At 54.1% G+C, this 12,343-nt stretch overlaps 1 protein-coding gene across 1 annotated transcript; it reads left to right on the top strand.

Annotated features, from left to right (window-relative positions):
- The first annotated feature begins 954 nt into the window (after positions 1 to 954).
- Positions 955 to 9,653, top strand: DENND2D (DENN domain containing 2D). The gene is made up of 12 exons (XM_072356331.1): positions 955 to 1,080; positions 2,856 to 3,040; positions 3,235 to 3,347; positions 3,430 to 3,499; positions 4,343 to 4,420; positions 4,505 to 4,645; positions 6,162 to 6,310; positions 6,392 to 6,569; positions 6,707 to 6,748; positions 7,128 to 7,218; positions 7,344 to 7,583; positions 8,247 to 9,653. The coding sequence occupies exons 1-12, from the start codon at positions 1,023 to 1,025 to the stop codon at positions 8,306 to 8,308; spliced, it is 1,407 nt and encodes a 468-aa protein (XP_072212432.1). The 5' UTR covers positions 955 to 1,022; the 3' UTR covers positions 8,309 to 9,653.
- The last annotated feature ends 2,690 nt before the right edge of the window (positions 9,654 to 12,343 follow it).

Here is a 12,343-nt window from a genome sequence, read left to right on the forward strand (position 1 = left end):
GAGGCGATGGTGAAGTGCATTCATGCTTGGCTTAAAGGGAGCAAGCAGAAAAGAGTTGTGCGTGGGGTGGGAGGGGAGAAAAAGCAACTACTAAACAAGGAATGCGGGGATTTCTTCAGGCTGAAATCAATGATTGCGCTCCTGGGGTGGCTCCGTTTTCCAGGAAAGGAGGGATTTTCCTCTAAAGTCGAAAGGGAAAACCCCTAAATTTTTATTCTCCTGTTGTGCCAACAGGAAATGTCTCTCGGGAGCAGCACACAATCCTGCTGCCGTCTGCTCCGGGAAGCACGAGTGCACGGCCACCCCCTCGAGAACAGCAGAAATCCCCCCCAGATCCGCGGCTCCCTATGGACCCGGTGGGGGAAGAGACAGCAGGGGGGGCAAAAGGAGGTGTTTGGTACGGGAAAGCTGCGTCTGCAAACTGCCCTGACAGCAGGGCTGAGGACTGTGCGCAACTCATCACACCTCGCAGCTGTGCCTACGGGGCCGAGCTGGGCGCCTCCGAAGGGAAGGGGCAGAGTTCTGCCCACGGAGAAGTGTCAGCATAGGTGGAAGCGCAGCCCGGCAGCGTTTCCACACCAGGACAAGATAGAGGTGCAGCTGTGCCAGCAGGAGCTGCTTCCCCATCCCGGCTCAGCCTCACCCCCTTCCTCGGCCCAAAAGAGCCCCGTGGAGGCGGAGCGACCTCTGCTGTAGGACATCTCCCCGTGCCCGGCTCCTCCCGGGACATTCATGCCTAGGGATGCTCCTGGCTCTCCCCATACCCAGGTACTCCCAGAACCACGTGCCCGGTGCTCCCCGTTCCCGGTTTCACGTTCTCTCGCCCACCCGTGTTCCCGGTGTCGTCTCCCCGATCCCCATCCGACGCCAGGTGCGCCCCAGCCCTTCCCACCGCTCCTCCTCTCTTCTCTTCTCCTCTCCGCCCCGTCCCATCCCTCCACCCCCGAGAAAGCGAAAGCGCGGCGGGCGGAAGCGGAGCTCCCCGCAGCGCCGCACCGGGGCTGCTCCACGTCGGGGCCACCATGGCCTCTTCTATCAGCAACCTCTTCCGACGGAGCCTACGGCGCCCGGGCCGTAGAGGTGAGAGCAGGGAGGGGCGACCGGGACGGGAAGGTGCCGGGATAGCGGGAGCCGGGCGGAGCGGGGATGCGCACGGGCAGCGCAGCGCGGTCACGTCGGCGTCGGCACCGGTTCGATCCGCTTCAGCCCTCCCTGAGCCTCTGCCACGGGGCTCAGCCCGAATCCCGAGGTTTATCCCAAATCCTGGGGCTCGTCCCGAACGCTCACCCTGAATCCCCGGGGTTTATCTGTTATCTGAGGGCTCACCCCAGACCTCAGGCTTTTTGTCCCAGGGTTCTCAACACCCTCTGGAGGGCTCAGCCCGACCCCCTCCTGCTCTGCCCTATTCCCACCAACCCCAACCAAAACCCATCCTGAACGAGTCTACCCCACCCTGCGGGTATTTATACCTTCTCCTCGCCGGGGTTTTACCTCCACGTGGAGCCACGTCCCCAAAGGCAGCACCACAGGGTGAACCAGAACCCAGCATCGTGGCTGTACCCCACAGTCCTGGTACCTTCAGGGTATGGTACCACTGGAGGATGGTGCAGAAATGGGACTTTTGGGATCTGTGAACGTTTCTGAGGCAGGGGTTGGGGTTTTCTCACCAGCATCACCTGAAGCTAAAACCATGCCGGGGGTTTTGCAAACTATTTTCTCAGCATTCAGTAGAAAACGAAGCAAAAGCCATTTCCTTTCTGTTGAGGACAGGTGGGTGGCAGCATGGTGTGAGCTCAGCCAGCAGCATGGGCGCAATGGGACGGGTTGTGCAGCTCCCAGCTCTGCCTTTGGCTGATAAGAAACTTGCTGTCAGCGTGGGAAGCTGCGTGTGCAGCATGAACTCTTTCTTGCAGTGCCTTCATTGCAGGCAGGGTGCAGCGGGGCAGCCTTTGCCCTCTCTGTGCCCGTGTGGGCGGGAGGGGTGAAAATCCACAGCTGGGGATGCCTGCAGACTGAAGGCTGCAAGTGCCCACTAGACCTGCCATAGAGATGCATGACAATGGCAGACCCCTCACGGAACCCATGGCCAATCTCTGGGATACAGGGACAGGCTGCAGGAGCTGGGTTTAATCCAGCTGTATGCCCGTTTTCCTGCCTGCTGTGTCCCTAAGCACAGGTACTGAGCTTATCTCCTGCCCTTGGTACTGCTGTCCTGCCATCCCAGCACCTTTGGGCATGTCAGTGTGGGCTTTTCTTGTTTCTCATTTTGGGGCTGTGAGGCCGATGCTCCCCAGCTGCTCTCCCAACCAGCTGAACAAGAAAACAGGGTGCAGTTCCAAGAAACTGCTTTGCTGTGGGAGCTGTGGTTTAAGGAAAACCATCTGGTATCTCATTTGTAATCAGCAATTCCCAGGACTGAGTGCATCTGGCAAGGAGACACTGAGATTCATCTCACGGAGCCCTTGGAGGTGCTCAGACAAGACCTGTGTTGGCTGTTTGCTGTTTCTTTGTCCCCATAAGGAAACATATCAACATGCTCTGAAAGCATTCCTGTGTGGTTCTGCTCTCCACCCCCCATGCTCAGGCATTGCTCTGGGTACCCTCAACCTCTCTGGAATGGGGTGAAGGATGGCTGTGGGGTCTGATGGTGCCTTGATTTCCCCTGGAAGACTCATCAAAGTTCTCTCTTTCCATTCCATGTCCTGCACCCATAGCTCCCCAGCTGCTCATTATTGCCCTCACAGGGACCAGAACCCCCTATTGCAATGGGTCCTGTATCTCCCCCCATCCTGCATACCTCCCATCCTTATGTTTCACTGTTCTCTGCTGCTTTTGGTTTTGTTTCTTGACTGCAGAAGGCAAACAGGAGCCCCCTGCAGCAGACAGCATCCCATCTCACGTGCCTCTGGGAAAGGCAGGAGAGAGGAGCTCCATCCTCTATTCTGCTGGGCAGTTCTTCTTCGAGTACCTGGTGGTGGTGTCGCTGAAAAAGATGTCAGATGGACGTTATGAACCCAAGATTGCCTATCAGTTCCCAAAGGTATTTGGTCCCACACCCTTCTGGGAAAAGATGAGTTTTCTGTGGCTAAGAGGAAAAGGGGACGTTTCCCTTCCCCATCATCAGAGTCAGGGGAGCGCAGGGAAGTACCCCAAGCAGGCACCCTGAAGCCACCCCATACCACCCCAACCCCTGTGGCTGCCATGTATCACCCTAATGGTATCATCTCATTCCAGCGTGAGAACCTCCTGAAGGGTCAGAAGGAGGAGGAGGAGCGGCTGCTGCAGGCCATCCCCCTGTTCTGCTTCCCTGATGGCAACAACTGGGAGCCTGTTACCACCTTCCCCAGGTACCTGCCCTGCTGTGGTCCCACCTGGAGGGCTGTGGGCTGTCAGAGCTGTCCTGTGCCCATAGATTTTCTCTCCTTGCAGCGAAACCTTTTCCTTTGTCCTGACAAACGTGGATGGCAGCAGGAAGATTGGTTACTGCAGGCGGCTGCTGGTGAGCGTTGGCTGTGGCTGTGCCAATGGGGATGCGGTGTGATGAGCACTGGGGTTTGCCTGATGGGTTTGGGATGTTTTTCTTATCTTCTGTGATATCAATTGGGTGCTGGGTAGAGGAAAGCAGCCCAAAACAGAGCAGGGAGAGGTCCCAGCACTGTGTACATGGATGCATGTGTTGCCCATGTGGGAGCTGGGTGTGCTCAGCCCCATCCTGTGCTCTCAGCAGTGGCCGCCTCTCAGCTTATTGATTTTGGCCAGCATTGGGGCATGATGGAGTTCATCTTTGGGCCTCAGTTCTCATGCAGGATGATTAAATAGGGACAGAAAGCCACGAGGCTGCAGCCCACACTCAATGACTTGCTGTTCCCACCACCCTGTCCTTCCCTCCCCGCTTCTGCACCCAGGATTTTGGTGTTGGGTGTCTGAAGGGCTGAAAGTGCAAAGAGGAAACAAGTGTGGGATCATCAGGTAGAAAGGAAAGAGCAAGCTGGGCACTTGCTGGTGCTGTTTCAGCAGGGGGTGGGATTAGCTGCAGGGATGGGGCAGGAGGTGTCAGATGGGCAGGAAAGCTGGGGAATGTGCCACAGGGCTTTGTACCAAAATGATGAACAACACTGGTATCTAAACTGCCTATTCCAGGCCCTGGTGCCCTCTGCTCTTACAGCATAGAGCGTGTCCATTGCTGAGGTCTCAGCTCTGAAAATCCCCCAGTGAGCAACTTGGGTTTTTCCCATTGAAATTCTCCTTGGGGTGAATGGGAGCCCAGAGATCATTGGGAAGAGGAGAGATCTGATGTGGTGGGGCTGGGAGACGCTCAGCCTCTTCTCCCATCCTCTTGCAGCCCTCTGGCCGTGGTGTCCGCCTCCCTGAGGTCTTCTGCATCATCAGCTGCCTGGGCTGCTTTGGGCTCTTCTCCAAGGTGAGGCTCTATGTGGGTACTGCTGTGCCAGTTGACTGCCCTGCTGCCTGCTGGTATTTCATGGCCCCTTTCTGCCTCCCTCAGATCCTGGATGAGGTGGAGAAGAGGCGTCAGATCTCCATGGCGGTGATTTACCCCTTCATGCAAGGCCTGCGGGAATCGCCCTTTCCAGCTCCAGGGAAAACAGTCACCATTAAAAGCTTCATCCCCGAGTCAGGCACAGAGGTTGGTTTTGGGGCCTCAGCACCTTCCATGCTGCTCCAGCATAGGGCTGTCTCCATAGACATGGGTCAGGCAGTGAGGACTTTGTGCCCTGTGGGGCGGAGGTGCTGCCTCCTATGGGTGATGCCACTTTGCAGCTCCATCAGCTTGGAGCCTTCAGTGCAAAAACTCACCCGGCACCATTCCTGAGCACCACAGCTCAGACAGCCTTGGACTCAGCACTGCTGCGTTGGGGCTGTGCTGGTTCACACCCCTGCCTTGGGGCTGCAACCCAGCAGTGCAGGCTGCAGCTTGCCCTCTGCACCGCCTCAGTTGAGCACCGAGGGTGTGCTGGAGGCATGCAGCGAGCCCAGCTCTTACCTGCAGTGCCGCTTGGAAAGATCTGAGCAGGGCACGGTGCCCACCTCACCCATGCAAAGCATCAGGCCAGGTTAGCACAAGCAGAGCTCGTTCTGTTTTTCCTTTCTCTTAAGGTGAAGCTGTAGTGAAAAGATTGAAGGATCTGCCCTGAGTCCTGCAACAGTGCTGAGCATCCCCAGGATGCTGGGTCTGAGAGCAGGATCCTCTCTTTCTAGTGCCATTTGGCAGCTGCCCGTCAAATTACGAGGGATTTCTTCATCCAGGAAAACTTGTGCAAGGGCTTTGCACGTTGCTCAATGCTCTGGCTGAGGGCCAGGCTGCAGGAGCATGGCTGGGGGTAATGGGGAAGCAGGGCGCATTGGGGACATTCTTTAGGAAGAGATGGAATGTGAGGCTCCAGGCAGGGGCTGGAGAGAGGCAGGGAGATCCCAGGGTAAAGGGCTGAAACCCATCCTGGGTGCTGCAGGGCTGGGAGCTGGACATGGTGCAGGATTTGAGCTGGAAAGGGCTGCAGAGCGTGGCCAGTCCCTGTGCTGCCTGCTGGGAACACAACACTTTGATGGCAGCGTCACAGCAAGGGGTGGTCCCAGAGGGCAGGCAAGGTGGAGAGAGGTGACAGTGCTGTCACACCTCACTGCTGGGGGCTGTGCGCCCAGGGCAAAGCCAGCTGAAGGAGCACACCAGCACCAAACACCTGCTTGATGCTTCACCTTTCCATCCTTGCAAGCACAAAGCATGCCTGTCCTCCTGGGATGGCTTTTGAGGAAGTCTGTGTGGTTTTCATAGCAGAAGTCGTGCTCTCCTTCCTTTCCTGGGCAACTTTCTCCAGCATTGCTCATAGGTTATATGTGCTGAGGTCTCCCACCAGGGCCTTGTGAGCACTGAAGAACTTTGGGTTACAACTCCATTGCCCTAATTAATAAATGCCACAGTAGGCACTGCTGGTGGCATCTCCTGCATTTGATTTATCATGTCCCAGATCCCCATGTAAGACAAGGGAAAGGCTGTGCTTTGCAGAGGGTCCTGATGCAGATGCTGCAGACTCCAGGAAGGGTGCTTGGGCAGCGCTGTGGTCGTTAAGCCATCTTCTGGGAGCCTCGGGTGGGCACAGAAGGGACAGTTTCCCTTTATGCCAACCTGGGTGGCTCTCACCCTGCAGCTCATTGAGCTCACACGTCCTGTGGATGCCCACCTGGAGCACGTGGAGTTCCCAGCGCTGCTCCAGCGGCTCGACCCCAAGCTCATCCTGCACATCTTTGCCTCTGCCGTGCTGGAGCGGCGGCTCATCTTCCTTGCTGAGGAGCTGAGGTGAGTCCTAAGCTGTTTCTTTTCCCAAAGTACCCCCAGACCCTTGGAGGAGCACGGGTTGAGCTCCTCGTGCTCTTGCAGTGTCCTCTCGCAGTGTATCCACGCTGTGGCTGCTCTCCTCTACCCCTTCACGTGGGCTCACACCTACATCCCGGTGGTCCCCGAGTGCCTGCTCGACACTGTCTGCTGCCCCACACCCTTCATGGTTGGCATCCAGATGCGGCACCTGGAACGGGTGCTGGAGCAGCCCATGGAGGAGGTATTTATTGCAGCCAGGAGGGGTGAAGGTGCCTGGCTGAGCACTGGGTTCAGCTGTGGGTTTGTGCTGGAGGGGGAGTGCAGGGGATGCCTTGGTGGCTGTGGTTGCTCAGCCTGTTGCTCTGTGCTCTCTTCCAGGCTCTGATAGTTGATCTGTGTGAAGGGAAGATCCTCCGGGCGGTAGGTTCCCCATGCAGGACGTGGGGCTGAGGGACGGCACCAGGAAGGGCCCCTTCCCCACTTTGTCCCAGCTGCCTCACAGTAGCAGGGTTGAGGTTTTGGTACTGGGAGTGGTGGGGTCACCATCCCTGTAGGGGTTCAGAATGGTGGAGATACAGCACTGAGGGATCTGGCATCAATGATCTGATGATTCTGTGCCTTCGTGTCCCACAGAGGGATTCCTCTACCTGCTGTGCTGCCCCATGAGCAGCAGCCTCTGTGTGTGGGGGCATCCTATTCCCAGGGTAATAATTACAGGGCCCCATAGAGCCCCTGAGCACCTCCACAGCCATGTGAGCTGCACTACTATTGGTCCTTCATGGCCCCATTTGCCTTCCAGGTGGGTGACGAGGAGGAGATCTTGCCCATGAAGCTGCAAAATGAGATGCTGGCATCTCTGAACCGGCACAACAACAACAACAACATACACAGTAAGGGCAACTCTTTGCACAGGGTTCAAGTCTGTAGAGGGAGGATGGTTCTCCTAGTGGGACCTGGGCTCCATTTGGAATAACAGAATCCCATTTCCATCTCCTAATGCTGTGTCCTCTCCCAGCATCTGAGCAGCTGAACACGCTCGTCTCCGATGCCTTCGTGCAGTTCTTTGTCCGTCTGGTCGGGCACTATTCCTCACACATCAAGTGGAGCAAAAACGGCCTGGGTACCTTCCAGGAGAGAGCATTCTGCAAGGCCATCACCTCCAAGACCAACCGCAGGTTCGTGAAGAAGTTTGTGAAGACCAACATGTTCTCCTTATTTATCGAGGACGCAGAGAAGAGCAGGATCCCACAGGAAGGTACGTGGTGCTGCAGGGTGCTGGGGTGGGTGGAGAAAGGGAGAAGAGGCCCCATGCCCAGAGAGGGATGGATACCCCATACCCAGAGAGGGATGCAGCTCTGGGGATGCTCAGGGCACCTGTTTACCCTCAGTGCATTTCTCTGTTCCTATTAGCAGTCAGAAAGCACCTCAGGCTCGTTTTGATGCTTAGCTGGGAGCTCAGCATAAGGCAAACAGTCAATGTAACATGAATATTTGGACACAGATCTCCCCAGCCTGCTGTGCCCTGCCCAGGGTACACAAGGACAGACCTGCAGCAGATGGAGGGCAGAATCCAAGCTGTTGTGTTCCTGCTGCGTCACCTTTTTTGGCTGTTTGCATTCTCAGGGGTCTCCTGCTTGCTTTCTTCCTTGTTAGTTGGGTACAAAGCACATAAATGGAACAGGAATGAAGGTGTGGGTGAAAACCAGAGTTCACTTTGGGGGAAGGAGGGGGAGGGAAGTGGTGTTGGGTGGAGGATGGCCACAACCACATTTCACCCAGATCCCCTGCATGCAGTAACCCACTGTGCCCCATGCACCTCAGTGCCCTTTCAGTTCCTTGTGTGAGCTGCAGGCACAGATGTGACAGCTCTGGCACTGGCAGTGTTTGCTGACTCCAACCCCCCTTTCTGTGCCTGCAGCATACTTCCAGCAGAAGATAACAGAATACCACCAGCAGAAGAAACACCGAAGGGACTCCTGAGAGCAGCCTGAAGGGACGGCACCAGCAGGGCTGCTTGTTCCATCTGTGCCCTATCCAAGGGCAGAGCATTCTGGATCCTGCTGGGTCTGTCCTGCCCCAGACTCATGGAAAGCACCAAGCACTGGTTTCTGCCCTTTCCTTTTTCCCTCAGGGCACAGTTGCACTGGAAAATAGTTTTGCACAGAACTCGTAAGCAGGCTGGGACAGAAACTATGCATGGCTCAGTGCTCAGCCCCCCACTGAGCTGTGCCATGGGGAACCCCAGCCCTGTGAGTGCTGATGGATGGAAGTGGAGGGCAGCTGCAGGACTGGTCATTGCTAAAGGAAAAAATGAATGAGCAATGAGGAGGAAACATTAATTTCTAAGCAAAACAAACATAGGTTTGGTAAATAGGTGGCATCCTGTGGAAGAGGTCTCTGAGGAGTCTGGTATCTGTTGTAGCTGTTGTTTTTGTTGGTGCTGCATGCAGCCATGATCTCACTTCAGCTGCTTGAAGTGAACCAACAGGTTGCTCACTGTGAAGGTCACAGGGCTCTGTTCTGCAGCAGAGCAGCAGTGGGGAGGAGGAAGTGCTGGTTAAATCTCGTAGTAAAAGGTGGCAACATCCTCCTTGCTGCTTGGGTTTGATGCCAACTTCTTCTATATCACTGTGGTTCATCTCAGTGCTGCCGCCAAAGCGTGATGCCTGCAGCAGACTTTAAGAGCATTTTAAGAAGACTTTATGATCTCCCTCTTTTTTAATGCATCTGCACAGGAAGTGAAGGCTGCTGCACAGTCTCAAGGCTGCAGGTCTGCCCAGTTCCTCGCTGGCAACAGACCTTCCCTTGGGAGAGAAGGGATGAGCAGGGAGAGATGTTTGCTCTTCCCAGCAGAAGATGTGGAGAAAGGCAGAGCTCCATCCTCCCACTCCAGGGCTGCGTGGCCAAACTGTCCCATCTCAGTCATCATAACAGCTCTTATAACTTCCTTCCTCCTGCATCCCCCATGAGACATTTCATAGCAGCACTGCCTAACGAGCCACGGTCCACCAGCAGATGTTTGGTCAGAGCTGCTGGAACAGCAACAGAACTGAGCCAGAGGCAAAGGGCACCTGTTGGAGGAGTACCATGCACAAATAGAAGCTGTTGGACAGAGAATGGAATAGCAGTGATGTGCCCAGCCTTGCTGGAAGGAGGACAGTGACTTTTTGCCCCACTTTCTGTTTGGGGTGGGATGGTAGCTCTTTATCAAGGCAATAAAGGGGTTTGACACTGTAGATGCCATCTTTGCCTCCACAAGTCCCATATTTGTGGGTGCTGGGATAGTTACAAACAGCCTATGGGAAATTAAAGATAAGAGATCTTTATCTGTGCTTTTTTTCATTCATCTCCCACCACAAAAGGGGAAGGGGAAACGCAGGGTGTTAATAATGAACAATTATCCCTTCTGCAAAAACCACTCTCCCCTCACTTTTCCTACTCACTCATTGCCATTTGGAGAAGTCATCGAGCTTCTGAGCTGCATATCATCTCATTGAGAAGAAAGGGAAGCAGTCCCTGCTCTGGCAGCAGCTCTTCAGCAGTGAAGCACCACTACTCACATGGAGGCCTGGAAGCTGCAGCTGCTTTGCTTCTGCCTGAGAAACACCCAACGGGAGGTGACTGCTGCTGAAAAGAGAATGGAGGTGTGCAGAAATGGATTCCTTCCTCAAGCAAGTTGTCACTCCAGTGTGTTCTACAACATACTAAATGTTCTGTGATTTGACAAAAGAGAAAGGGAAAAAGCCCAGGGCCACAATCTGCCCCCAGATCTTCAAATCCTGACCCTCACCTCTTCTGGCTCTTTTCCCTTAGGTAATGCTGAAGAAAATACCCTCTTTGAACTGGCCACGCTCAGGTCACACTGCAGGCAACCAGCAAAACTCAGTGCAGTTTTAAATCCTTCTTCCTGCTCAAGGTCTGTCTCACACTTGCTCTAAGTCTGCAAGAGTAAATAAAGCAATGCCAGGAAACATTGTCCCCAATTTAGAAAGTGCTCATTGCTTCTGATAAGTTGTGAGCACAGCTCCCAGCAATGCACAGAGGTACAAACAACCACCAGGCACAGGTTCTGCTGTACAGCTGCCCTACGTGGAAGATAAGGTTGGTGTTATGGTGTGTGTCACACCAGCAGCAAATAGCCCTGTGCATATTTAACCTACCAGAGTCACCCTTGCTGAGTGCTTTCAGATAAGTGCAGTACAACAACACAACAGCTCTTATCTCAGCACGCTGCTCTCCTGCCTCTGACCTCAGAACACTGCTGTGGCCTTCAATCCCCAAAGGATTAAACCTCTCTATAACTCAAACACAAGCAGGCACAGAGCAGTGCTGGATAGGAAGAAAACACAAACATGAAACAAAACCGACGCTCAGATGAGCCAGAAGCAGAGCCTGAGCTATCTCAACCCATCCTCTTCCCACATTAAGCCCTTGCTGAAGGCAGGGAACCCCTCCACATCCTTACAGCAGTCCAGCACCAACTCACATTCTCAGCTTCCCTTGATGGTTCTACGGGAAGCTCCACTGTGCCCTTGTAATCGGGTTATCTAGATTTATCCGTGATAGAGGCTGCTGCCCCTAGAAGGGGAGAAATGAACAAAAACAACGGCAGCAATCTAAGGAAAGAAATTATTTTACTAAATACGAGACACAATATGATACAATATAACTACAACTACTATATCAAACAAGGCAGAGAAAAAGAAAGAGAGAAAAAGAGTCCCGGAGAACCGGGGGCCTACTGCAATCTCTAGGCGACAGGCTGGAACGTTGCTGATAGAGCGAGACGGCAGGGATGGAGCGCTCCAAAGCGAAAGACAGGGCGAAAAGAGGGACGTTCCAGCCTGGGAGCGAGATTATATGTGTGTCCTCCTCCTCTGGTGATTCATCTCTGGCCGCGTTGTCCCCTGGGATATGTAGTTTCCTCCAAGGGCTGAGTACTCGGGATGCTGCCATTCCACAGATCTGGAGCATGAACCTTCCACACTTCCGCATACCCTCTGTTACACTTCCACATACCCTCTGTTACACTTCCACATACCCTCTGTTACACTTCCACATACCCTCTGTTACACTTCCACATACCCTCTGTTACACTTCCACATACCCTCTGTTACACTTCCACATACCCTCTGTTACACTTCCACATACCCTCTGTTACACTTTCTTATACCACCAAAACAGTTCATACCGCACATGATGTCATGATGTAGAATATTGACAGCACAAAACCATGACAGCCCTGCAAGGGATGTGAGGTCCATGCATAGCGCTGCAGGAAGCAGACAGGCTGCTGCTGGAAAAGCATTCAGAAGATGCTGTAGAGGGAAAAGCAACAGAGTGAAAAAGGAGTGACACAAGATTGGGCTGAGTGTGCAAACGCTGCTCTTCCTCCCATCTCCTCCAGCAACTTTAGGCCTACAAAGCATATCTGAGATAAGCTATGATCACAAACAACAGGACTGCAACGTACGGTGCCAAAGTTCACGTGTTCCATTGTTTATTATAGGCACTTCTACAAACCCTACACCCAAAGCAGTGCTCTGCCTGGCTGGGGTTACCAGCAGCATTGTTTCTTCAGGAACAGGATGCTGCTCTCTGCTAATACTGAAACCTGATTGGTGCAGAAATGGGAAGGTCTCCCTGGCTGCCTGAGGTCACTCCAGCTTTTGGTTGTTGAAAAGCTCAGGAAAAAGTATCGCAGTGCATTTCCCCATTGCAACAGGCATTAGACTCCCTCCTACCAGCTTGTTTGGACTTGGACAGCCCCTTAAAGACATCAGTTCTTCACTGCATTAGTCACAAGCATCAGCGATAAGTTATTCAAAGCAGCTTAATCTCAAAGCCCTAAAAATCAAGAGAACTCCCCCTGTCTGCCCCACTGGGCACACACACTCCAGGCAGGGCCTTCCCAAGGTCCTGAGTTCTGCACCCACCCCCATCTGATGGAAGGAATCCCATAATGGGAAGAACCAACAGCTTCCAACACTGCCAGTCCTGCAGGCTCTTCCCCAC

The sequence above is a fragment of the Excalfactoria chinensis genome, chromosome 23, assembly GCF_039878825.1.
Source record: "Excalfactoria chinensis isolate bCotChi1 chromosome 23, bCotChi1.hap2, whole genome shotgun sequence".
Lineage (NCBI taxonomy): Eukaryota > Metazoa > Chordata > Aves > Galliformes > Phasianidae > Excalfactoria > Excalfactoria chinensis.

Excerpts from the sequence above, each read along its gene's own strand:
- DENND2D (XM_072356331.1), top strand. The coding sequence starts at position 1,023 with ATGGCCTCTTCTATCAGCAACCTCTTCCGACGGAGCCTACGGCGCCCG. Across the intron at positions 4,421-4,504 it reads GCTTTGGGCTCTTCTCCAAG|ATCCTGGATGAGGTGGAGAA; the intron begins GTGAGGCTCTAT and ends TGCCTCCCTCAG. Across the intron at positions 4,646-6,161 it reads TCCCCGAGTCAGGCACAGAG|CTCATTGAGCTCACACGTCC; the intron begins GTTGGTTTTGGG and ends CTCACCCTGCAG.